We start from the raw sequence: 27,903 nt of genomic DNA, 5'->3' as shown, positions 1-27,903 counted from the left end.
ATCCCAGTATCCCGGACTCTCCCCCCACTCCGAGTCAGATAGATAATATCCCAGTATCCCGGACTCTCCCCCCACTCCGAGTCAGATAGATAATATCCCAGTATTCCGGACTCTCCCCCCACTCCGAGTCAGATATATAATATCCCAGTATCCCGGACTCTCCCCCCACTCCGAGTCAGATAGATAATATCCCAGTATCCCGGACTCTCCCCCCACTCCGAGTCAGATATATAATAGCCCAGTATCCCGGACTCTCCCCCCACTCCGAGTCAGATATATAATATCCCAGTATCCCGGACTCTCCCCCCACTCCGAGTCAGATATATAATATCCCAGTATCCCGGACTCTCCCCCCACTCCGAGTCAGATATATAATATCCCAGTATCCCGGACTCTTCCCCCACTCCGAGTCAGATAGATATTATCCCAGTATCCCGGACTGTCCCCCCACTCCGAGTCAGATATATAATATCCCAGTATCCTGGACTGTCCCCCCACTCCGAGTCAGATATATAATATCCCAGTATCCCAGACTCTCCTCCCACTCCGAGTCAGATAGATAATATCCCAGTATCCCGGACTGTCCCCCCACTCCGAGTCAGATAGATAATATCCCAGTATCCCGGACTCTCCCCCCACTCCGAGTCAGATATATAATATCCCAGTGTCCCGGACTCTCCCCCCACTCCGAGTCAGATATATAATATCCCAGTATCCCGGACTCTCCCCCCACTCCGAGTCAGATAGATAATATCCCAGTATCCCGGACTGTCCCCCCACTCCGAGTCAGATAGAGAATATCCCAGTATCCCGGACTCTCCCCCCACTCCGAGTCAGATATATAATATCCCAGTATCCCGGACTCTCCCCCCACTCCGAGTCAGATAGATAATATCCCAGTATCCCGGACTCTCCCCCCACTCCGAGTCAGATAGATAATATCCCAGTATCCCGGACTCTCCCCCCACTCCGAGTCAGATAGATAATATCCCACTATCCCGGACTCTCCCCCCACTCCGAGTCAGATATATAGTATCCCAGTATCCCGGACCCTGCCCCCACTCCGAGTCAGATAGATAATATCCCAGTATCCCGGACTCTCCCCCCACTCCGAGTCAGATAGATAATATCCCAGTATCCTGGACTCTCCCCCCACTCCTAGTCAGATATATAATATCCCAGTATCCCGGACTCTCCCCCCACTCCGAGTCAGATAGATAATATCCCAGTATCCCCGACTCTCCCCCCACTCCGAGTCAGATAGATAATATCCCAGTATCCCGGACTCTCCCCCCCACTCCGAGTCAGATAGATAATATCCCAGTATCCCGGACTCTCCCCCCACTCCGAGTCAGATAGATAATATCCCAGTATCCTGGACTCTCCCCCCACTCCGAGTCAGATAGATAATATCCCAGTATCCCGGACTCTCCCCCCACTCCGAGTCAGATAGATAATATCCCAGTATCCCGGACTCGCCCCCCACTCCGAGTCAGATAGATAATATCCCAGTATCCCGGACTCTCCCCCCACTCCGAGTCAGATATATAATATCCCAGTATCCCGGACTCTCCCCCCACTCCGAGTCAGATATATAATATCCCAGTATCCCGGACTCTCCCCCCACTCCGAGTCAGATAGATAATATCCCAGTATCCCGGACTGTCCCCCCACTCCGAGTCAGATAGATAATATCCCAGTATCCCGGACTGTCCCCCCGCTCCGAGTCAGATATATAATATCCCAGTATCCCGGACTGTCCCCCCACTCCGAGTCAGATATATAATAGCCCAGTATCCCGGACTCTCCCCCCACTCCGAGTCAGATATATAATATCCCAGTATCCCGGACTCTCCCCCCACTCCGAGTCAGATATATAATATCCCAGTATCCCGGACTCTCCCCCCACTCCGAGTCAGATATATAATATCCCAGTATCCCGGACTCTCCCCCCACTCCGAGTCAGATAGATAATATCCCAGTATCCCGGACTGTCCCCCCACTCCGAGTCAGATATATAATATCCCAGTATCCCGGACTGTCCCCCCACTCCGAGTCAGATATATAATATCCCAGTATCCCAGACTCTCCTCCCACTCCGAGTCAGATAGATAATATCCCAGTATCCCGGACTGTCCCCCCACTCCGAGTCAGATAGATAATATCCCAGTATCCCGGACTCTCCCCCCACTCCGAGTCAGATATATAATATCCCAGTGTCCCGGACTCTCTCCCCACTCCGAGTCAGATATATAATATCCCAGTATCCTGGACTCTCCCCCCACTCCGAGTCAGATATATAATATCCCAGTATCCTGGACTCTCCCCCCACTCCGAGTCAGATATATAATATCCCAGTATCCCGGACTCTCCCCCCACTCCGAGTCAGATAGATAATATCCCAGTATCCCGGACTCTCCCCCCACTCCGAGTCAGATAGATAATATCCCAGTATCCTGGACTCTCCCCCCACTCCTAGTCAGATATATAATATCCCAGTATCCCGGACTCTCCCCCCACTCCGAGTCAGATATATAATATCCCAGTATCCCGGACTCTCCCCCCACTCCGAGTCAGATAGATAATATCCCAGTATCCCGGACTGTCCCCCCACTCCGAGTCAGATAGAGAATATCCCAGTATCCCGGACTCTCCCCCCACTCCGAGTCAGATATATAATATCCCAGTATCCCGGACTCTCCCCCCACTCCGAGTCAGATAGATAATATCCCAGTATCCCGGACTCTCCCCCCACTCCGAGTCAGATAGATAATATCCCAGTATCCCGGACTCTCCCCCCACTCCGAGTCAGATATATAATATCCCACTATCCCGGACTCTCCCCCCACTCCGAGTCAGATATATAGTATCCCAGTATCCCGGACTCTGCCCCCACTCCGAGTCAGATAGATAATATCCCAGTATCCCGGACTCTCCCCCCACTCCGAGTCAGATAGATAATATCCCAGTATCCTGGACTCTCCCCCCACTCCTAGTCAGATATATAATATCCCAGTATCCCGGACTCTCCCCCCACTCCGAGTCAGATAGATAATATCCCAGTATCCCGGACTCTCCCCCCACTCCGAGTCAGATAGATAATATCCCAGTATCCCGGACTCTCCCCCCACTCCGAGTCAGATAGATAATATCCCAGTATCCCGGACTCTCCCCCCACTCCGAGTCAGATAGATAATATCCCAGTATCCCGGACTCTCCCCCCACTCCGAGTCAGATAGATAATATCCCAGTATCCCGGACTCTCCCCCCACTCCGAGTCAGATAGATAATATCCCAGTATCCCGGACTCTCCCCCCACTCCGAGTCAGATAGATAATATCCCAGTATCCCGGACTCTCCCCCCACTCCGAGTCAGATATATAATATCCCAGTATCCCGGACTCTCCCCCCACTCTGAGTCAGATATATAATATCCCAGTATCCCGGACTCTCCCCCCACTCCGAGTCAGATAGATAATATCCCAGTATCCCGGACTGTCCCCCCACTCCGAGTCAGATAGATAATATCCCAGTATCCCGGACTGTCCCCCCACTCCGAGTCAGATATATAATATCCCAGTATCCCGGACTGTCCCCCCACTCCGAGTCAGATAGATAATATCCCAGTATCCCGGACTCTCCCCCCACTCCGAGTCAGATATATAATATCCCAGTATCCCGGACTCTCCCCCCACTCCGAGTCAGATAGATAATATCCCACTATCCCGGACTCTCCCCCCACTCCGAGTCAGATATATAGTATCCCAGTATCCCGGACCCTGCCCCCACTCCGAGTCAGATAGATAATATCCCAGTATCCCGGACTCTCCCCCCACTCCGAGTCAGATAGATAATATCCCAGTATCCTGGACTCTCCCCCCACTCCTAGTCAGATATATAATATCCCAGTATCCCGGACTCTCCCCCCACTCCGAGTCAGATAGATAATATCCCAGTATCCCCGACTCTCCCCCCACTCCGAGTCAGATAGATAATATCCCAGTATCCCGGACTCTCCCCCCCACTCCGAGTCAGATAGATAATATCCCAGTATCCCGGACTCTCCCCCCACTCCGAGTCAGATAGATAATATCCCAGTATCCTGGACTCTCCCCCCACTCCGAGTCAGATAGATAATATCCCAGTATCCCGGACTCTCCCCCCACTCCGAGTCAGATAGATAATATCCCAGTATCCCGGACTCGCCCCCCACTCCGAGTCAGATAGATAATATCCCAGTATCCCGGACTCTCCCCCCACTCCGAGTCAGATATATAATATCCCAGTATCCCGGACTCTCCCCCCACTCCCAGTCAGATATATAATATCCCAGTATCCCGGACTCTCCCCCCACTCCGAGTCAGATAGATAATATCCCAGTATCCCGGACTGTCCCCCCACTCCGAGTCAGATAGATAATATCCCAGTATCCCGGACTGTCCCCCCGCTCCGAGTCAGATATATAATATCCCAGTATCCCGGACTGTCCCCCCACTCCGAGTCAGATATATAATAGCCCAGTATCCCGGACTCTCCCCCCACTCCGAGTCAGATATATAATATCCCAGTATCCCGGACTCTCCCCCCACTCCGAGTCAGATATATAATATCCCAGTATCCCGGACTCTCCCCCCACTCCGAGTCAGATATATAATATCCCAGTATCCCGGACTCTCCCCCCACTCCGAGTCAGATAGATAATATCCCAGTATCCCGGACTGTCCCCCCACTCCGAGTCAGATATATAATATCCCAGTATCCCGGACTGTCCCCCCACTCCGAGTCAGATATATAATATCCCAGTATCCCAGACTCTCCTCCCACTCCGAGTCAGATAGATAATATCCCAGTATCCCGGACTGTCCCCCCACTCCGAGTCAGATAGATAATATCCCAGTATCCCGGACTCTCCCCCCACTCCGAGTCAGATATATAATATCCCAGTGTCCCGGACTCTCTCCCCACTCCGAGTCAGATATATAATATCCCAGTATCCTGGACTCTCCCCCCACTCCGAGTCAGATATATAATATCCCAGTATCCTGGACTCTCCCCCCACTCCGAGTCAGATATATAATATCCCAGTATCCCGGACTCTCCCCCCACTCCGAGTCAGATAGATAATATCCCAGTATCCCGGACTCTCCCCCCACTCCGAGTCAGATAGATAATATCCCAGTATCCTGGACTCTCCCCCCACTCCTAGTCAGATATATAATATCCCAGTATCCCGGACTCTCCCCCCACTCCGAGTCAGATATATAATATCCCAGTATCCCGGACTCTCCCCCCACTCCGAGTCAGATAGATAATATCCCAGTATCCCGGACTGTCCCCCCACTCCGAGTCAGATAGAGAATATCCCAGTATCCCGGACTCTCCCCCCACTCCGAGTCAGATATATAATATCCCAGTATCCCGGACTCTCCCCCCACTCCGAGTCAGATAGATAATATCCCAGTATCCCGGACTCTCCCCCCACTCCGAGTCAGATAGATAATATCCCAGTATCCCGGACTCTCCCCCCACTCCGAGTCAGATATATAATATCCCACTATCCCGGACTCTCCCCCCACTCCGAGTCAGATATATAGTATCCCAGTATCCCGGACTCTGCCCCCACTCCGAGTCAGATAGATAATATCCCAGTATCCCGGACTCTCCCCCCACTCCGAGTCAGATAGATAATATCCCAGTATCCTGGACTCTCCCCCCACTCCTAGTCAGATATATAATATCCCAGTATCCCGGACTCTCCCCCCACTCCGAGTCAGATAGATAATATCCCAGTATCCCGGACTCTCCCCCCACTCCGAGTCAGATAGATAATATCCCAGTATCCCGGACTCTCCCCCCACTCCGAGTCAGATAGATAATATCCCAGTATCCCGGACTCTCCCCCCACTCCGAGTCAGATAGATAATATCCCAGTATCCCGGACTCTCCCCCCACTCCGAGTCAGATAGATAATATCCCAGTATCCCGGACTCTCCCCCCACTCCGAGTCAGATAGATAATATCCCAGTATCCCGGACTCTCCCCCCACTCCGAGTCAGATAGATAATATCCCAGTATCCCGGACTCTCCCCCCACTCCGAGTCAGATATATAATATCCCAGTATCCCGGACTCTCCCCCCACTCCGAGTCAGATATATAATATCCCAGTATCCCGGACTCTCCCCCCACTCCGAGTCAGATAGATAATATCCCAGTATCCCGGACTGTCCCCCCACTCCGAGTCAGATAGATAATATCCCAGTATCCCGGACTGTCCCCCCACTCCGAGTCAGATATATAATATCCCAGTATCCCGGACTGTCCCCCCACTCCGAGTCAGATAGATAATATCCCAGTATCCCGGACTCTCCCCCCACTCCGAGTCAGATATATAATATCCCAGTATCCCGGACTCTCCCCCCACTCCGAGTCAGATAGATAATATCCCAGTATCCCGGACTCTCCCCCCACTCCGAGTGAGATATATAATATCCCAGTATCCCGGACTCTCCCCCCACTCCGAGTCAGATAGATAATATCCTAGTATCCCGGACTGTCCCCCCACTCCGAGTCAGATAGATAATATCCCAGTATCCCGGACTCTCCCCCCACTCCGAGTCAGATATATAATATCCCAGTATCCCGGACTCTCCCCCCACTCCGAGTCAGATAGATAATATCCCAGTATCCCGAACTCTCCCCCCACTCCGAGTCAGATAGATAATATCCCAGTATCCCGGACTGTCCCCCCACTCCGAGTCAGATATATAATATCCCAGTATCCCGGACTCTCCCCCCACTCCGAGTCAGATATATAATATCCCAGTATCCCGGACTCTCCCCCCACTCCGAGTCAGATAGATAATATCCCAGTATCCCGGACTCTCCCCCCACTCCGAGTCAGATAGATAATATCCCAGTATCCCGGACTCTCCCCCCACTCCGAGTCAGATATATAATATCCCAGTATCCCGGACTCTCCCCCCACTCCGAGTCAGATATATAATATCCCAGTATCCCGGACCCTCCCCGCACTCCGAGTCAGATAGATAATATCCCAGTATCCCGGACTCTCCCCCCACTCCGAGTCAGATATATAATATCCCAGTATCCCAGACTCTCCCCCCACTCCGAGTCAGATAGATAATGGCCCATTACTTTAGAGCTCCAGGGTGTCATACCCTGCGGGTACCCTGGAGATGTGCCGGGGGGAGTGCCATCCCTGGAAGTCCCCACATCAGGATTGTATGGAAATTGCACGGGAAGTTTAACCTTCCGTTGGGATATTGCCCTGCGCTGGGAACCATCTATAGTTTTGGGTGGTTCTGACTGCCTTTCAGTAATTGTTACCCAGAAAAGTTAGAAGAACTAGAAGCATTCCTAACTCCTGGATAATACTGACCCCCACCATCCCAACACCCCAAACAGGAACCCCCCTACGGGACTTCCCCCAGCACTCCGAATATCCACTGGTCCTCCAAATATTCCCCACTTCCCCTCCCCCAACTAACCCACAGGATGTCCCGAATATTCTGCAATGACCAACCCACGGCCTCCCAGGAATCTCCCGTTACCTCCCCTAAACAGGATTTCCACCCCCCACCAACTGCCCTACCCTACCCATCCCCCCCACCCCACCCCCTGACTACCCGATCCAGCCACATCCATTCCCCCTGACTGCCCTCCCCACTCCCCCTACTCCCCTGAACTGCCTACTCGCTCCCCTCTATTCCCCATGACAGCCTCCCCACCCCGGGGCCCTCCTCCCCCGAGCGCACCCTCCTCCCCTGAGCCCTCCTCCCCGAGCGCCCCCTCCTCCCCTGAGCCCTCCTCCCCCGAGCGCCCCCTCCTCCCCTGAGCCCTCCTCCCCGAGCGCCCCCTCCTCCCCTGAGCCCTCCTCCCCGAGTGCCCTCCTCCCCCGAGTGTGCCCCTCCTTCCCGAAAGCCCTCCTCCCCCGAGCGCCCCCTCCTCCCCCGAGCGCCCCCTCCTCCCCAAGCGTGCCCTCCTCCCCCGAGCGCGCCCTCCTCCCCCAAGCGCGCCCTCCTCCCCCGAGCGCGCCCTCCTCCCCCAAGCGCCCTCCTCCCCCGATCGCCCTCCTCCCCCGATTGCCCCCTCACCCCCAAACACTTGGGAACGGCTGCACTGCACCTTTCACACCGTGTGACTCGGAAGGTCGGGCGAGAAAAGTGCAGCTGCGCTTCAGGGTAAGAAACTAAAGTGACAGTCCGGCTGGGATTGTACTCCCTGGAAGCTATGGCCTAATATCTCAGTGTCGCCTCCTTCCCTCAGAGACAGATACATATTGTCTGGTCTTTCTGACCTCTCTGTCCCTCAGAGACAGATACATATTGTCTGGTCTTTCTGACCTCTCCCTCCCTCAGAGACAGATATATATTGTCTGGTCTTTCTGACCTCTCTGTCCCTCAGAGACAGATATATATTGTCTGGTCTTTCTGACCTCTCCCTCCCTCAGAGACAGATACATATTGTCTGGTCTTTCTGACCTCTCTGTCCCTCAGAGACAGATATATATTGTCTGGTCTTTCTGACCTCTCCCTCCCTCAGAGACAGATATATATTGTCTGGTCTTTCTGACCTCTCTGTCCCTCAGAGACAGATATATATTGTCTGGTCTTTCTGACCTCTCCCTCCCTCAGAGACAGATATATATTGTCTGGTCTTTCTGACCTCTCCCTCCCTCAGAGACAGATATATATTGTCCAGTATCTCTGACCCCTCCCTCCCACAGAGACACGTATATATTGTCTGGTCTCTCTGACCTCTCTCTCGCTCAGAGACACATATATATTGCCTGGTGTCTCTGACTTCTCCCTCCCTCAGAGACAGATTTATATTGCCTGATTTCTCTGACCTCTTCCTCCTTCAGACAGACAGATATATATTGTCTGGCATCTCTGACCTCTCCCTCCCTCAGAGACAGATAGATATTGTCTGGTCTCTCTGACCCCTCCCTCCCCTCAGAGACAGATATATATTGTCTGGTATTTTTGACCCCTCCCTCCTTCAGACAGACTGATATATATTGTCTGGCATCTCTGATCTCTCCCTCCCTCAGGGAGACAGATATATATTGTCTGGTCTTTCTGACCTCTCCCTCCCTCAGGGAGACAGATATATATTGTCTGGTCTCTCTGATCTCTCCCTCCTTCAGGGAGACAGATATATATTGTCTGGTCGCTCTTCCCTCTCGCTCAGAGACAGATATATATTGCCTGGTATCTCTGATCTCCCCCTCCCTCAGAGACAGATTTATATTGTCTGGTCTCTCTGACCCCTCCCTCTCTCCTTCAGGGAGAGATATATATTGTCTGGTCTCTCTGACCTCTCTCTCCCTCCGAGACAGATATATATTGTCTGGTCTTTCTGACCTCTCCCTCCCTCCGAGACAGATATATATTGTCTGGTCTTTCTGACCTCTCCCTCCCTCAGAGACAGATATATATTGTCCAGTATCTCTGACCCCTCCCTCCCACAGAGACACATATATATTGTCTGGTCTCTCTGACCTCTCTCTCGCTCAGAGACACATATATATTGTCTGGTGTCTCTGACCTCTCCCTCCCTCAGAGACAGATTTATATTGCCTGGTTTCTCTGACCTCTTCCTCCTTCAGACAGACTGATATATATTGTCTGGCATCTCTGACCTCCTCCTCCCTCAGAGACAGATATATATTGTCTGGCATCTCTGACCTCTCCCTCCCTCAGAGACGGATAGATATTGTCTGGTCTCTCTGACCCCTCCCTCCCCTCAGAGACAGATATATATTGTCTGGTATTTTTGACCCCTCCCTCCTTCAGACAGACTGATATATATTGTCTGGCATCTCTGATCTCTCCCTCCCTCAGGGAGACAGATATTTTTTATCTGGTATTTCTGACCTCTCCCTCCCTCAGGGAGACAGATATATATTGTCTGGCATCTCTGACCTCTCCCTCCCTCGGTCCCTCAGAGACAGATATATATTGTCTGGTCTCTGATCTCTCCCTCCCTCAGGGAGACAGATATATATTGTCTGGTCTTTCTGATCTCTCCCTCCCTCAGGGAGACAGATATATATTGTCCGGTGTCTCTGACCTCTCCCTCCCTCCGACAGACTGATATATATTGTCTGGTCTCTCTGATCTCTCCCTCGCTCAGGGAGACAGATATATATTGTCCGGTGTCTCTGACCTCTCCCTCCCTCAGAGACAGATATATATTGCCTGGTATCTCTGACCTCTCCCTCCCTCAGAGACAGATATATATTGCCTGGCATGTCTGATCTCTTCCTCCCTCAGAGACAGATATATATTGTCTGGTCTCTCTGACCTCTCCCTCCCTCAGAGACAGATATATATTGCCTGGTATCTCTGACCCCTCCCTCCCCTCAGAGAAAGATATATATTGCCTGGTATCTCTGACCTCTCCCTCCCTCAGAGACAGATATATATTGCCTGGTATCTCTGACCCCTCCCTCCCCTCAGAGAAAGATATATATTGCCTGGTATCTCTGACCTCTCTCTCCCTCAGAGACAGATGTATATTGTCTGGTATCTCTGACCTCTCCCTCCCTCCCTCAGGGACAGATATATATATTGTCTGGTCTCCCTGACCCCTCCCTCCCTCAGAGACAGATTTATATTGCCTGGTATCTCTGACCTCTCCCTCCCACAGAAACAGATATATATTGCCTGGTCTCACTGAGCTTTCCCTCCTTCAGAGACATATATATTGTCTGGTCTCTCTGACCTCTCTCTCGCTCAGAGACAGATATATATTGTCTGGTATTTCTGACCTCTCCCTTCCTCAGAGACAGATATATATTGTCTGGTATTTCTGACCTCTCCCTTCCTCAGAGACAGATATATATTGTCTGGTATTTCTGACCTCTCCCTCCCTCAGACGGACTGATATATATTGTCCGGCATCTCTGACCTCCCCCTCCCTCAGAGACAGATTTATATTGCCTGGTATCTCTGACTCTCTCCCTCAGAGACAGATTTATATATTGTCTGGTCTCTCTGACCCCTGCCTCCCTCAGAGACAGACATATATTGTCTGGTATCTCTGACCCCTCCCTCCCTCAGAGACAGATATATATTGTCTGGTCTCTCTGACCTCTCTCTCCCTCAGCAACAGATATATATTGTCTGGTCTTTCTGACCCCTCCCTCCCTGAGAGACAGATATATATTGCCTGGTATCTCTGACCCCTCCCTCCCTCCGAGACAGATATATATTGTCTGGTCTCTCTGACCCCTCCCTCCCTAGAGACAGATATATATTGCCTGGTATCTCTGACCTCTCTCTCCCTCAGAGACAGACAGATATATATTTCCTGGTATCTTTGACCTCTCTCTCCCTCAGAGCCAGATATATATTGCCTGGTATCTCTGACCTCTCTCTTCCTCAAAGACAGATATATATTGCCTGGTATCTCTGACCTCTCTCTTCCTCAAAGACAGATATATATTGTCTGGTATCTCTGACCTCTCCCTCCCTCAGAGAGACAGATATATATTGTCTGGCATCTCTGACCTCTCTCCCTCAGAGACATATATATTGTCTGGTATCTCTGACCTCTCTCCCTCAGAGACAGATATATATTGCCTGGTATCTCTGACCTCTCTCTCCCTCAAAGACAGATATATATTGCTTGGTATCATTGATCTTTAAACAGGATTTGCCGCCTGAGCATTAACTCCTGTGACCTGGATTTAAATATTGTGCCGAATGATTTCTGTATGTGTGGGTCGTGTGTGAGATGGATTTGAATCGCACGGGTTCGTAGCCCAACATTGTCCATCCTGTGGAATATGATAGAGAAAAGGCCATGCTGATGCTGTTGGTGTTGGGGAATATTTGAGGGCAGAATTAACTTTTACTGCCCCTCACAATCCTCCACTACTGCTGGAATATTAACAGTTCATACCGGACCCTTTTTATGCAACGAATGCTTGGACGTATTGTTTGCAGAAAACTCTCTCAAAACACATGCAAGAAATTCATTGCCTTTCTGACATGTATCCATCCAATTAACCCCATGCCCTTCTTTGCAGTCCTGCAATTTTTTCTTCCAAGCTTCAAGTATTTATCCAATTTTCTTTCACATTTTACTGTTGAATCTGCTTCCACTACCCTTTTAGGCAGTGATTGCCAGAGAACCAACTTGCCAGGTTTAAAAAAAGGTTTCCTCATGTCACCTCTGATGCTTTTGCTAACAACTTCTTGCTTTCGATTATTTTTATTCAGCGATTATCACCATTTATACCTACTTCCACATCAGAAGGCATTAACTTGGGCTTTTGAATATGGACACGAACAGGTGTAGATTCATTAGCATGAACAAGGATTGGAGGCGAAGATGATCTCGACTTCATTCTTCCTCCAGTCCGCAAAACAACCGTTCACCAAATTATTCTGGTTCCTGTCACTGCGCCAGCCACGCCTCTGAGCTGTCACGTTTACTCCATAACTTGGCCGATGGTTCTGTTAAGTTGTCACTTTAACAAACGCCCACTGGACTTGACACAACTCTGAATTCTGCTCAACCTAATCTGTAGCAAAGTTAAAATCCACATTACAACCACTCTGCCTTTGCTACGTACTTGTGTATAAATCATTGCATTTATATAATCTATCACCTTGCACCTACAACCAGGGATCCTATACACAACTCCCACTAAATCATTTTCTTTATTCTATCCATATCTCCACTGCCTGCTTTACCTTGTTATATCCTGTCTTACCACTGAAGTGATTTCATCCTTCTTCATCACTAAGACGACTCCTCCTGTCCTTCCTGTAGACATTATAACCTGACAAATCTACAACTGCTACCATCTAGAAGGACATGAGCAGCAGATAAATGGGAACACCACCACCTGGAAGTTCCCCTCCGAGTCACTCACCATCCTGACTTGGAAATATATCGCTGTTCCTTCACTGTCACTGGTTCAAAACCCTGGAACTCCCTTCCTAACAGCACTGTGGGTGTACCATGGACTGCAGCGGTTCAAGAAGGCAGCTCACCACCACCTTCTCAAGGGCAATTAGGGATTGGCAATAAATGCTGGCCCAGCCAGCAAAGCCCACATCCTGTGAATGAATAAATAAAAAACTTGATGTACTTCATTCCCAGTCTTGACTGTCTTGCGGCACCGCCTCTGTAATGGTTACCATACCATACCCTCCAAGGTAAGTATGTGTCTTCAATTCATTCAGTTTGTTTCTTATACTCCTTGTGCTTGTTTAAAGAAGGCTTATTTGGGCCAAACATCTTGACCTTCCCTTCTGCATTAAAATGTTTCCTATTTCTCTCTCTCCTGTTTTAATCACTTTCCTTTTATTAGTTTTCCTTTACCTGTAGTATTTAAAGCACAGTTCCTGTCATTCTGCTTACTTCCTTTTTGCTTGTTTTTGAATGATTAATACTCTCTTCGTCTGCGCGTTCTTCCTTGTGAGTCATGTAGAAACTGATCATTTTGGAAAAGAGAATTCCCAGCGACTTACTCAGAAGATTTCACATTTTTTAAGACTTTTGATATAACAAAACAAACTAAAATAAACATCAATTTAACATTTGTTAGGAAGCAAGTAAAATTCTAACTGAGAGAATAGGCATTCCTTGTTGGCTTCTTAACATGACCAATAATCCTATGCCATGATTATACTTTACACCACATTCCCAGCAGAACCTTGGCCTTGTTTTCAAACCCCCAAATCCCTCCCAGCGTTTCAACAGACTTTCTTCTCTCTCTAACACTGGAGCAACTCTTCCAGAGTCCTTTTAAAACTCCCTTCATTCAGCTCTCCCGAACATACCTGAATGGTCTTCCAGTACTAAGGCACTGTCCTGTGACTTCTCAGTCTCTACAGGATCCACCTTTTTAAATGGGAATTCATTCACACCAACACTCTGTTCTCACACCAATAGCTTTTCTGCATCTTCACCCAGCATCATCTGTCTCCAGGATCTGAGTCTGACTGACTGAGTCTGTAAGGCTGCTTCTGCCTTTGTGTTCAGGTGTGAAAGCTGGCACTTGAGAATTTCAGTAGGCCCCCGGTCCCCATGGCAACCAGTTCACATAGGCATGTCTTATATTTTATTCATTATGGGATGTGGGCTTCGCTGGCTGGACCAGCATTTTTTTGCCCATTCCTAGTTGCCCTTGAGAAGGTGGTGATGAGCTGCCTTCTTGAGCTGCTTCTTGAGTCCATGTGGCTTAGGTGCTGTTCACGAGGGATTTCCAAGATTTTGACCCAGCGACAGAGAAGGAATGGACATATATCTCTAAGTCAGGATGGTGAGTTACTTGGAGCAGACCTGCCAGGTGGTGGTGTTCCCATCTATCTGCTGCCCTTGTCCTTCTAGATGATAGCGGTCATGGGTTTGGAAGGTGCTGTCGAAGGAGCCTTGGTGAATTCCTGCAGTGCATCTTGTAGATGGTACACACTGCTGCTACTGTGCGTCAGTGGTGGAGAGATTGAATGTTTGTGGATGTGGTGCCAATCAAGCGGGCTGCTTTGTCCTGGACAGTGTCAAGCTTCTTGAGTGTTGTGGGTGCTGCACTCATCCAGGCAAGTGGGGAGTATTACATCACACTCCTGGCTTGTACCTTGTAGATGGTGGGCAGGCTTTGGGGAGTCAGGAGGAGAGTTATTCTGGTCAATGGCAACCCAGGATGTTGATAGTGGGGGTTTCAGTGAAGGTAATGCCATTGAATGTGAAAGGGCGATGGTTGGATTCTCTCTTGTTGGAGATGGTCATTGCCTGACACTTGTGTGGCGAAAATGTTACTTGCCACTTGTCAGCCCAAACCTGGATATTGTCCAGGTCTTGCTGCATTTAGACATGGACTGCTTCAGTATCTGAGGAGTTGTGAATGGTGCTGAACATTGTGCAAACATCAGCCAACATCCCCACTTCTGACCTTATGATGGAAGGGAGGTGATTAATGAAGCAGCTGAAGATGGTTTGTCCAAGGACACTACCCTGAGGAACTCCTGCAGTGATGTCCTGGAGCTGAGATGACTGACCTCCAACAACCACAATCATCTTCCTTTGTGTTCATTGGAATGTAGTTTTGTTGAACATTTGTTTCTTTAACTGTTTCCCTTTACTGATTTACCTCCATACCATTCAGTCTATTTATCCAATTAATCTTAACCTGTTCTCCCCTTGTACCTATGTAATTGACTTTAAGTTTAAGATTCTTGTTTGCGATTGGAGTATGTCACTTTCAAACTTGGAATTCAATGGTATTATGATCACTATTTCCTAGTGGATCTTTTAATGCAACATTGCTAATTAATCCTGTTTCATTACAACAATACTAGGGATAAAGCTATCTTAGATCTCGTCAGTTCCACAATGTATTGCTCCAAGAAACAGTCACGAAAACATTCCACAAACTTAGCTTCTAGATCACTGTTGCCATTTTGATTGTCTGAGTCTATATGAAGATTGAAGTCCCTACAATTGTTACATTTCTTTTGTTACAGCTCCAATGAATTCTTGTTTAATGCTTTGGACAGTCTCAATACCAACAAACACCCATGTCTACCCATGTCTATACACACACCTGCTCTGCTGTATCTTAGTCTGGATTATATTATTCAGTTTGTTGTAACTTCTTCTGTAGAGAGAAGTGAAGTTAAAGTTTCAGGTTGATGACCATCATCAGATTCCCACAGCTGTGCAAAGCCCTGTTTAGGATATATCTGGAGAACTGTGAGCAGTTCTAGGCACCGCATCGTAGGAAGGATATATTGGCCTTGGAAGGTGTGCAGTACGAACTCACCAAAACATTTACCCCAGTCACCAAAGGTTAGATAATGAGGAAAGGTTACATAAACTAGGCCTGTATTCTGTGGTATTTAGAAGGTTCAGCTGTGATTTGATTGGGGTTTTTAGGGGTTTCGAGAGGAATTGATAGGGAAGAGAGAGAAACTTTGTCTGCTATTGGAAGAGTCTCGAGCAAGGGGACATAAATTTTAAAATCAAAGCCAGGTCTTTAGGAGATAGATTAACAGGTCTTCACACAGTGTCTAGCATTAACCGAGGGAGGGGGATTGGGGGGACACAGTGTCTTGCATTAACCGAGGGAGGGGGATTGGGGGGACACAGTGTCTCGCATTAACCGAGGGAGGGGGATTGGGGGGACAGTGTCTAGTATTAACCGAGGGAGGGGGATTGGGGGACACAGTGTCTCGCATTAACCGAGGGAGGGGGATTGGGGGGACACAGTGTCTCGCGTTAACCGAGGGAGGGGGATTGGGGGACACAGTGTCTCGCGTTAACCAGGGGAGGGGGATTGGGAGAACACAGTGTCTAGCGTTAACCGAGGGAGGGGGATTGGGAGAACACAGTGTCTCGCATTAACCGAGGGAGGGGGATTGGGGGACACAGTGTCTAGCGTTAACCGAGGGAGGGGGATTGGGAGAACACAGTGTCTCGCATTAACCGAGGGAGGGGGATTGGGGGACACAGTGTCTAGCGTTAACCGAGGGAGGGGGATTGGGAGAACACAGTGTCTCGTGTTAACCGAGGGAGGGGGATTGGGGGACACAGTGTCTAGTGTTAACCGAGGGAGGGGGATTGGGGGACACAGTGTCTAGCGTTAACCGAGGGAGGGGGATTGGGAGACCACAGTGTCTAGCGTTAACCGAGGGAGGGGGATTGGGGGACACAGTGTCTAGCGTTAACCGAGGGAGGGGGATTGGGAGAACACAGTATCTCGTGTTAACCGAGGGAGGGGGATTGGGGGACACAGTGTTTAGCGTTAACCGAGGGAGGGGGATTGGGAGAACACAGTATCTCGTGTTAACCGAGGGAGGGGGATTGGGAGAACACAGTATCTCGTGTTAACCGAGGGAGGGGGATTGGGGGACACAGTGTCTCTCGTTAACAGGGGGAGGGGGATTGGGGGAACACAGTGTCTCGCGTTAACCGAGGGAGGGGGATTGGGAGAACACAGTGTCTCGCATTAACCAGGGGAGGGGGATTGGGGGGGACACAGTGTCTCGTGTTAACCGGGGAGGGGGATTGGCGTGGGGGGGGACAGTGTCTCGCATTAACCGAGGAAGGGGGATTGGTGGAACACAGTATCTCTCATTAGCCAAGGGAGGGGGATTGTGGGGGGTGGGGGGGACAGTGTCTCGCATTAACCGAGGAAGGGGGATTGGTGGAACACAGTATCTCGCGTTAGCCAAGGGTGGGGGATTGTGGGGGGGGGGGTGGGGGAGACAGTGTCTCGCATTAACCGAGGGAGTGGGATTGGTGGAACATAGTGATTCGCATTAACCGAGGGAGGGGGGTTGGCGGGGGGTGGGGGGGACAGTGTCTCGCATTAACCGAGGGAGGGGGATTGGGGGGGGACACAGTGTCTCGCATTAACCGAGGGAGGGGGATTGGTGGAACATAGTGATTCGCATTAACCGAGGGAGGGGGGTTGGCGGGGGGTGGGGGGGACAGTGTCTCGCATTAACCGAGGGAGGGGGATTGGGGGGGGACACTGTCTCGCGTTAACCGAGGGAGGGGGATTGGGGGGGGACACAGTGTCTCGCGTTAACCGAGGGAGGGGGATTGGGGGGGGACACAGTGTCTCGCGTTAACCGAGGGAGGGGGATTGGGGGGGGACACAGTGTCTCGCGTTAACCGAGGGAGGGGGATTGGGGGGGGGACACAGTGTCTCGCGTTAACCGGGGGAGGGGGATTGGGGGGACACAGTGTCTCGCGTTAACCGGGGGAGGGGGATTGGGGGGACACAGTGTCTCGCGTTAACCGGGGGAGGGAGATTGGGGGGACACAGCGTCTCGTATTAACCGAGGGAGGGGGATTGTGGGGGACACAGCGTCTCGCATTAACCGGGGGAGGGGGATTGTTGGGGCACAGTGTCTCTCGTTAACCGAGGGAGGGGGATTTTGGTGACCCTGTGCCCGGCACCGAGCAGGGGTTGGGGGTGACCCTGTGTCCGGCACCGAGCGGGGGTTGGGAGTGACCCTGTGTCCGACACCGAGCGGGGGTTGGGGGTGACCCTGTGTCCGGCACCGAGCGGGGGTTGTGGGTGACCCTGTGTCCGGCACCGAGCGGGGGTTTGGGGGGTGACCCTGTGTCCGGCACCGAGCGGGGGTTGTGGGTGACCCTGTGTCCGGCACCGAGCGGGGGGTTGGGGGGTGACCCTGTGTCCGGCACCGAGCGGGAGGGAGGGGTGACCCTGTGTCCGACACCGACCGGGGGTTGGGAGTGACCCTGTGTCCAGCACCGATCTGGCTGTGACTTTTTGGCCCTCTTGTCTTCACAGATGGCGGTGATTGGGCAGCAGTCTGGCACTGGTAGTCTGACCGAGCTTCAGGTGAGCAGCCTGGAAACCACACACAGCAGCAAGCTGGCACAGAACGATTGACCATTCATAAGCCAGGAACTGAGAGAAGCAACGTCTATTTAAAAATAGAAACTGACTGCCATATTTATTTATTTTTTGTCTCCCCTATCCCTCAGCCCTGTTTTATTCAGAAAGAACGAATGGAGCTTTTTTCTAAATTAATGTGAAATTACCGACTGCCTAAGGTTTATCTTTTACACAATTCTAAGCGATTTGCACGCTGTGGACCCATTTCATACTCCAGCCAAAAACGAACACTCTTATGGGAGCTCTGTAAATACATGAATTCACTCTTCTGCCTTTCTGCTGGAGATCAAAGTCACCGCCAACACTTTCTTACAGATGTGTCTGGTTTTGTAATTGCTCTGTTTTTAGCCCTGGCGCTTGGAATGGGGTTGGGGGGAGGGACAGGGTAAGGTGCATGTGGACAGACACAGGAGCTTGGATAAGCGGAACGCTGGCTTGAACCTTAGGTGACCTCTGTTGCTTGGATTTTGTTTTGAAAGTTGCAGGATATCATGGCATTAATTTCCACCTCTATTTCTCCAACAGTTCTTCTGTAATTATGTTTGTGCTGAAAACAAATTGTTGCAGGTGTGTGTCATACATGTGTGTATAATGTGTATATAAAATACACACGCGCACACATATATATATGTTATATATGTATAAATATATATTATATATATACACATATGTGTGTGAATTTTATTTATATATACATATATATATATAAATAAAATTCACATATATGTATGGTATATATACACACACCTTAATGTTAAGTATTTAGAATGTGCTTTTTAATGAGGACGATATGAATCTCGATTCACAGTTTGCGCTGATTTATTTGATCTGTGTGGCCTTTGGGGGGAGGGAACACCATAAGTGACCTCACAGCCCTGCACTAGGGAGCAACATTTAGGTTAAAGTTTCTGCTCCTGATTGTTATCCAGTGACCCCAGCCCAGACGGGAAACTGCACCTATACATGATTGGCACTGGCTGGGTCATCCACTGTTTGTCTGAGAGCAGGATCGGGATTGGCTGGGTCGTCCACCTTTTGCCTTAGAGCAGGATCGGGATTGGCTGGGTTGTCCCCATTTTGCCTGAGATCAGGATCGGGATTGGCTGGGTCATTCCCTTTCGGCTCAGATCTGGATCAGGATTGGCTGGGTTGCCCCCATTTTGCCTGAGATCAGGATCAGGATCAGGATTGGCTGGGTCGCCCCCTTTTGCCTGAGATCAGGATCGGGGTTGGCTGGGTCGTCCCCATTTTGTCTGAGATCGGGATTGGCTGGGTTGTCCACCTTTGGCTCAGATCAGGATCGAGATTGGCTGGGTCGTCCCCCTTTGGCTCAGATCTGGATCAGGATTGGCTGGGTCATCCCCTTTCGGCTCAGATCTGGATCAGGATTGGCTGGGTCGTCCCCTTTCGGCTCAGATCTGGATCAGGATTGGCTATGCCGTCCATGACCTCATTTCAAAATCCAGTTGCCTGGTTACACATACGGCTCAGAATGGCATTTTGGATAATCTTATCTCAGTGAATCTGTACTTGGGCAGGAGGGAAGGTGATGGGGTTAAAGAGGATAGGAAAATGGGTTTATATTGTGGGAGCATTCCATATGATCTAGTATTGCAGAATATCACAGTGCAGAAGAGGTCCTTCAGCCCATCGAGTCTGCACCGACACCAACAATTCCAGTCAACTAGAATTCCTTCATTCATCAGTGTTGCCTTGGCTTTGAGCCCCATGTAAACCAGACTGAAAATCAGCCCCTCAAACAATCCGAGAATCAGCCCCTCAAACACTTTGGAGAAAATTCTATTTTAATCAGCAAGACGCACCATGGCCTTTCACCAGCAGATGGAGCTATACCCCATCCACAGGGACCGTGTTGAACAGGGCCAGATCTATCCCACCCACAGGGGAAGTGAGCAGAGTTCCTGATCCTGATGCTGATCTTTATAGAGTGCCCTGACCTCTAGAGAGAGTGACGGGGGAAAGAGTGAGCAGAGCTCCTGATCTCTATCCAGTCTCCTGACCTCAGGAGTGAGTGAGGGGGGAGTGAGCAGAGTTGCAGGTCCTGATCTCTATCCAGTGCCCTTACCGGGGGAGTCAGTGACGGGGTGAGTGAGCAGAGTTACTGATCCTGATCTCTATCCAGTGTCCTGACTGGGGGAGTGAGTGAGCAGAGTTGCAGGTCCTGATCTCTATCCAGTGTCCTGAAGGGGGAGTGAGTGAGCAGAGTTACTGATCCTGATCTCTACCCAGTGTCCTGACTGGGGGAGTGAGTGAGCAGAGTTACTGATCCTGATCTCTACCCAGTGTCCTGACTGGGGGAGTGAGTGAGCAGAGTCGCAGGTCCTGATCTCTATCCAGTGTCCTGACTGGGGGAGTGAGTGAGCAGAGTTGCAGGTCCTGATCTCTATCCAGTGTCCTGACTGGGGGAGTGAGTGAGCAGAGTTACTGATCCTGATCTCTACCCAGTGTCCTGACTGGGGGAGTGAGTGAGCAGAGTTACTGATCCTGATCTCTACCCAGTGTCCTGACTGGGGGAGTGAGTGAGCAGAGTTGCAGGTCCTGATCTCTACCCAGTGTCCTGACTGGGGGAGTGAGTGAGCAGAGTTGCAGGTCCTGATCTCTACCCAGTGTCCTGACTGGGGGAGTGAGTGAGCAGAGTTGCAGGTCCTGATCTCTATCCAGTGTCCTGACTGGGGGAGTGAGTGAGCAGAGTTGCAGGTCCTGATCTCTACCCAGTGTCCTGACTGGGGGAGTGAGTGAGCAGAGTTGCAGGTCCTGATCTCTACCCAGTGTCCTGACTGGGGGAGTGAGTGAGCAGAGTTGCAGGTCCTGATCTCTATCCAGTGTCCTGACTGGGGGAGTGAGTGAGCAGAGTTGCAGGTCCTGATCTCTATCCAGTGTCCTGACTGGGGGAGTGAGTGAGCAGAGTTGCAGGTCCTGATCTCTATCCAGTGTCCTGACTGGGGGAGTGAGTGAGCAGAGTTGCAGGTCCTGATCTCTATCCAGTGTCCTGACTGGGGGAGTGAGTGAGCAGAGTTGCAGGTCCTGATCTCTACCCAGTGTCCTGACTGGGGGAGTGAGTGAGCAGAGTTGCAGGTCCTGATCTCTATCCAGTGTCCTGACTGGGGGAGTGAGTGAGCAGAGTTGCAGGTCCTGATCTCTATCCAGTGTCCTGACTGGGGGAGTGAGTGAGCAGAGTTGCAGGTCCTGATCTCTATCCAGTGTCCTGACTGGGGGAGTGAGTGAGCAGAGTTGCAGGTCCTGATCTCTATCCAGTGTCCTGACTGGGGGAGTGAGTGAGCAGAGTTGCAGGTCCTGATCTCTATCCAGTGTCCTGACTGGGGGAGTGAGTGAGCAGAGTTGCAGGTCCTGATCTCTATCCAGTGTCCTGACTGGGGGAGTGAGTGAGCAGAGTTGCAGGTCCTGATCTCTACCCAGTGTCCTGACTGGGGGAGTGAGTGAGCAGAGTTGCAGGTCCTGATCTCTATCCAGTGTCCTGACTGGGGGAGTGAGTGAGCAGAGTTGCAGGTCCTGATCTCTATCCAGTGTCCTGACTGGGGGAGTGAGTGAGCAGAGTTGCAGGTCCTGATCTCTATCCAGTGCTTACTATTGCAAAGAGAACAGGTTTGGGCAGGGCCACACGTGATTGCTGCAAATCCTGAACTGCTCCCATCTCCACCACAGTGCACACATTTCAAATTTCACTTGGGCACTTGTGAAATCTGTTGTGCTGTGAATGGCCACATATGGGTACAGGCAGTCACACTGATATCGGAAGGTACTGGTACTGAGTGGGGGAGTCTGCTACCCGATAAATGCACTGGGTTAGACAGACTTTCTCTGATCTTCGGCAGGGAGTCTGATACGTGGCTTGTTGCCGGCTGTCTGAAGCACTGCAAGTGGTAACGTGTTTCCAGCCGCCCTTGGTCTGGTTGCCTAACAGTCAGTCTAGCCTTTGTCAGCACAAAGGTAGTTAATTCAAATCGGAGAGGGAGAGATTTTGAAAATTACTCATTTGTCTTCACCTGAATCAAGTATCTCCCTATGGAGGGGAGAAGGTAGATTACTCTCCGTCCTGGGCTGCTGATTTGGAGCCCAGTCCCCTCCCCTCCCAATCATCCCCAACAGTTGAATCCCACCATCTCCCTCCCTCCCTGGGCCTGCGGAGACCCCTCTTCACGTGGACTCTGTCCAATCAGCCTTTTGGGGTTGCTCTCTGCTTCCCCACCCTCCGCACCCTCTCATGTTCCCAGCTCACGGCCCTCTCATGGATGACCCCTGACCCCTGAGCTTTCTGATTGCCACGGTCCCCTTGACTTCAGGCCCACCTACAAGCAGCAGCTTTTTGTATTTGGTGCTATGAAGGGAGGCGTTTTCATAGGAAGCGGCCACTACTTTTTATAAAATGCCTTTGAAAGAGAGAGTTTATTTTTATAGGTGTTAATTCAGTATTTATGTATTACAGAGAAGATGAGAAAAAAAACACTTGTAAAATTGTATTGAAGTTTTATGTGTATGAGTTTGTATCACGCAAGGCGGGGGGGAGGGGTGTGTATGTTTTTTAAGATATTTTTTTCACAAAGTACTAAATGATTGACATGTTTCAGTAAAAGGAACATGATGTGTCAGAGTGCAGCCAGTTGTTACACCCACAGTCCAACACGCCAGGTTTTGGTCTGATTTACATGGTGAAAGACTTTTTACGAAAAGAGAAATCCCTATTGTTATTTCTTTTTGTTGTGTTGGATTCTGTTTTGTTTTGTTTCCAGAGCTCTGGAAAGTTTGCGTATGTAAACACAGTACTGTGTCCGGAGACATCTTGCTGTATTCAAAAAGAATAAAATGCTTTTTCGATAAACGTTTCCACGTTGTGCTCCCAGCGATTGTGACCAGCAGTCAGTGTTGTAATGGAGGTCTAACAGAAGTGTGTGTGGGTGTGGGGGGGGGGGGGGTGTGTGTGTGGGGGGGGCGGGGGGTGGTGTGTGTGTGTGTGGGGGGGGGTGTGTGTGTGTGTGGCGGGGGGGGGGGGTGCGCGCGCACATGTGTACAAGATTTTTACTGTGCAAGCATGTATGTCTCCCCTTGCAAACGTATCTGCATGGTTGCCTACTTGTGAGAGACTCTGCGTTTTTGGGGGTACACGTGTGTTTTTGTGTACGTGTGCATGTTTGGGAGCGTATGTGTGCACATTTGGGTCTGTGTTTTGGTGCTATATGTGTGCATTTGGGTGTGTTTGGGTGCACATATGTGTCTATTTGGGTTCTGGCATTAGTGTTGTGCTGAGTTGGTTGCGTATGTGTTTTGGGTGTGCGCATTTGTCGAGTTGGGTGCGTGCTGTGTCAAGTTGTGCGCGTGCATGTTGTGTGGAGTTCAGTGCGGTCCAGTTGGGTGAGTGATGTGTTGTGTGGAGTTGGGTGGGTGATGTGTTGGGTGGAGTTGGGTGGGTGATGTGTTGGGTGGAGTTGGGTGGGTGATGTGTTGTGTGGAGTTGGGTGGGTGATGTGTTGTGTGGAGTTGGGTGGGTGATGTGTTGTGTGGAGTTGGGTGGGTGATGTGTGGAGTTGGGTGGGTGATGTGTTGTGTGGAGTTGGGTGGATGATGTGTGGAGTTGGGTGGATGATGTGTGGAGTTGGGTGGGTGATGTGCTGTGTGGAGTTGGGTGGGTGATGAGCTGTGTGGAGTCGGGTGGGTGATGTGTTGTGTGGAGTCGGGTGGGTGATGTGTTGTGTGGAGTTGGGTGCTGAGATGCGTGTTGTGTGGAGTCGGGTGCTGAGATGCATGTTGTGTGGAGTCGGGTGCTGAGATGCGTGTTGTGTGGAGTTGGGTGCTGAGATGCGTGTTGTGTGGAGTTGGGTGCTGAGATGCGTGTTGTGCGGAGTTGGCTGCTGAGATGCGTGTTGTGCGGAGTTGGGTGCTGAGATGCGTGTTGTGCGGAGTTGGGTGCTGAGATGCGTGTTGTGCGGAGTTGGGTGCTGAGATGCGTGTTGTGCGGAGTTGGGTGCTGAGATGCGTGTTGTGCGGAGTTGGGTGCTGAGATGCGTGTTGTGCGGAGTTGGGTGCTGAGATGCGTGTTGTGCGGAGTTGGGTGCTGCGATGTGTGTTGTGTGGAGTTGGGTGCTGAGAAGCGTGTTGTGTGGAGTTGGGTGCTGAGAAGCGTGTTGTGTGGAGTTGGGTGCTGAGAAGCGTGTTGTGTGGAGTTGGGTGCTGAGAAGCGTGTTGTGTGGAGTTGGGTGCTGAGAAGCGTGTTGTGTGGAGTTGGGTGCTGAGATGCGTGTTGTGTGGAGTTGGGTGCTGAGATACGTGTTGTGTGGAGTTGGGTGCTGGTGTGCATGTTGGGTGATGAGGTGCGTGTTGAGTGGAGTTGGGTGCTGAGATGTGTGTTGTGTGGAGTTGGGTGCTGAGATGCGTGTTGTGTGGAGTTAGGTGCTGAGATGCGCGTTGTGTGGAGTTGGGTGCTGAGATACATGTGTGGAGTTGGGTGCTGGTGTGCATGTTGGGTGATGAGGTGCGTGTTGAGTGGAGTTGGGTGCTGAGATGTGTGTTGTGTGGAGTTGGGTGCTGAGATGCGTGTTGTGTGGAGTTGGGTGCTGAGATGCGTGTTGTGTGGAGTTGGGTGCTGAGAGGGGTGTTGTGTGGACTTGGGTGCTGAGATGCGTGTTGTGTGGAGTTTGTTGCTGAGATGCGTGTTGTGTGGAGTTGGGTGCTGAGATGCGTGTTGTGTGGAGTTGGGTGCTGAGGTGCGTGTTGTTTGGAGTTGGGTGCTGAGGTGCGTGTTGTGTGGAGCTGGGTGCTGAGGTGCGTGTTGTGTGGAGTTGGGTGCTGAGGTGCGTGTTGTGTGGAGTTGGGTGCTGAGGTGCGTGTTGTGTGGAGTTGGGTGCTGAGATGCGTGTTGTGTGGAGTTGGGTGCTGAGATGCGTGTTGTGTGGAGTTGGGTGCTGAGATGCGTGTTGTGTGGAGTTGGGTGCTGAGATGCGTGTTGTGTGGAGTTGGGTGCTGAGATGCATGTTGTGTGGAGTTGGGTGCTGAGAAGCGTGTTGTGTGGAGTAGGGTGCTGAGATGCGTGTTGTGTGGAGTTGGGTGCTGAGATGCGTGTTGTGTGGAGTTGGGTGCTGAGAAGCGTGTTGTGTGGAGTTGGGTGCTGAGAAGCGTGTTGTGTGGAGTTGGGTGCTGAGAAGCGTGTTGTGTGGAGTTGGGTGCTGAGATGCGTGTTGTGTGGAGTTGGGTGCTGAGATACGTGTTGTGTGGAGTTGGGTGCTGGTGTGCATGTTGCGTGATGAGGTGCGTGTTGAGTGGAGTTGGGTGCAGAGATGTGTGTTGTGTGGAGTTGGGTGCTGAGATGCGTGTTGTGTGGAGTTGGGTGCTGAGATGCGTGTTTTGTGGAGTTGGGTGCTGAGATGGGTGTTGTGTGGACTTGGGTGCTGAGATGCGTGTTGTGTGGAGTTTGTTGCTGAGATGCGTGTTGTGTGGAGTTGGGTGCTGAGATGCGTGTTGTGTGGAGTTGGGTGCTGAGATGCGTGTTGTGTGGAGTTGGGTGCTGAGGTGTGTGTTGTGTGGAGTTGGGTGCTGAGATGCGTGTTGTGTGGAGTTGGGTGCTGAGATGCGTGTTGTGTGGACTTGGGTGCTGAGATGCGTGTTGTGTGGAGTTGGGTGCTGAGATGCGTGTTGTGTGGAGTTGGGTGCTGAGATGCGTGTTGTGTGGAGTTGGGTGCTGAGATGAGTGTTGTGTGGAGTTGGGTGCAGACTTGCGTGTTGTGTGCTGTTGGGTGCTGAGTTGCGTGTTGTATGGAGTTGGGTGCTGAGAAACGTGTTGTGTGGAGTTGGGTGCTGAGATGCGTGTTGTGTGGAGTTGGGTGCTGAGATGCGTGTTGTGTGGAGTTGGGTGCTGACTTGCCTGTTGTGTGGAGTTGGGTGCTGAGATGCGTGTTGTGTGGAGTTGGGTGCTGAGATGCGTGTTGTGTGGAGTTGGGTGCTGAGATGCGTGTTGTGTGGAGTTGGGTGCTGAGATACGTGTTGTGTGGAGTTGGGTGCTGGTGTGCATGTTGGGTGATGAGGTGCGTGTTGAGTGGAGTTGGGTGCTGAGATGTGTGTTGTGTGGAGTTGGGTGCTGAGATGCGTGTTGTGTGGAGTTGGGTGCTGAGATGCGTGTTATGTGGACTTGGGTGCTGAGATGGGTGTTGTGTGGACTTGGGTGCTGAGATGCGTGTTGTGTGGAGTTTGTTGCTGAGATGCGTGTTGTGTGGAGTTGGGTGCTTAGATGCGTGTTGTGTGGAGTTGGGTGCTGAGATGCGTGTTGTGTGGAGTTGGGTGCTGAGGTGCGTGTTGTGTGGAGTTGGGTGCTGAGGTGCGTGTTGTGTGGAGTTGGGTGCTGAGGTGCGTGTTGTGTGGAGTTGGGTGCTGAAATGCGTGTTGTGTGGAGTTGGTGCTGAGATGCGTGTTGTGTGGAATTGGGTGCTGAGTTGCGTGTTGTGTGGAGTTGGGTGCTGAGAAGCGTGTTGTGTGGAGTTGGGTGCTGAGATGCGTGTTGTGTGGAGTTGGGTGCTGAGATGCGTGTTGTGTGGAGTTGGGTGCTGAGATGCGTGTTGTGTGGAGTTGGGTGCTGAGATGCGTGTTGTGTGGAGTTGGGTGCTGAGATGCGTGTTGTGTGGAGTTGGGTGCTGAGATGCGTGTTGTGTGGAGTTGGGTGCTGAGATGCGTGTTGTGTGGAGTTGGGTGCTGAGATGCGTGTTGTGTGGAGTTGGGTGCTGAGGTGCGTGTTGTGTGGAGTTGGGTGCTGAGGTGCGTGTTGTGTGGAGTTGGGTGCTGAGGTGCGTGTTGTGTGGAGTTGGGTGCTGAGGTGCGTGTTTTTTGGAGTTGGGTGCTGAGATGCGTGTTGTGTGGAGTTGGGTGCTGAGATGCGTGTTGTATGGAGTTGGGTGCTGAGATGCGTGTTTTTTGGAGTTGGGTGCTGAGATGCGTGTTGTGTGGAGTTGGGTGCTGAGATGCGTGTTGTGTGGAGTTGGGTGCTGAGATGCGTGTTGTGTGGAGTTGGGTGCTGAGATGCGTGTTGTGTGGAGTTGGGTGCTGAGATGCGTGTTGTGTGGAGTTGGGTGCTGAGATGCGTGTTGTGTGGAGTTGGGTGCTGAGATGCGTGTTGTGTGGAGTTGGGTGCTGAGATGCGTGTTGTGTGGAGTTGGGTGCTGAGATGCGTGTTGTGTGGAGTTGGGTGCTGAGATGCGTGTTGTGTGGAGTTGGGTGCTGAGATGCGTGTTGTGTGGAGTTGGGTGCTGAGATGCGTGTTGTGTGGAGTTGGGTGCTGAGATGCGTGTTGTGTGGAGTTGGGTGCTGAGATGCGTGTTGTGTGGAGTTGGGTGCTGAGATGCGTGTTGTGTGGAGTTGGGTGCTGAGATGCGTGTTGTGTGGAGTTGGGTGCTGAGATGCGTGTTGTGTGGAGTTGGGTGCTGAGATGCGTGTTGTGTGGAGTTGGGTGCTGAGATGCGTGTTGTGTGGAGTT

At 51.1% G+C, this 27,903-nt stretch overlaps 1 protein-coding gene across 1 annotated transcript in view; it reads left to right on the top strand.

The window, feature by feature from the left end:
• Nucleotides 1–23,271, top strand: part of LOC121278170 (serum response factor-like) — a 78,539-nt gene extending 55,268 nt beyond the window's left edge. Inside the window, exon 5 of the mRNA XM_041188319.1 lies at nucleotides 18,306–23,271. Within this exon, the coding sequence (XP_041044253.1) occupies nucleotides 18,306–18,407 (102 nt within the window). The 3' untranslated portion in view covers nucleotides 18,408–23,271. The remainder of the gene's footprint in view (nucleotides 1–18,305) is intronic.
• The last annotated feature ends 4,632 nt before the right edge of the window (nucleotides 23,272–27,903 follow it).

Source organism: Carcharodon carcharias, chromosome 5 (genome assembly GCF_017639515.1).
Source record: "Carcharodon carcharias isolate sCarCar2 chromosome 5, sCarCar2.pri, whole genome shotgun sequence".
Taxonomy (NCBI): domain Eukaryota; kingdom Metazoa; phylum Chordata; class Chondrichthyes; order Lamniformes; family Lamnidae; genus Carcharodon; species Carcharodon carcharias.
The sequence above is the reverse complement of the archived record's forward strand: the minus strand, read 5'-3'. Positions and strand labels throughout refer to the sequence as shown.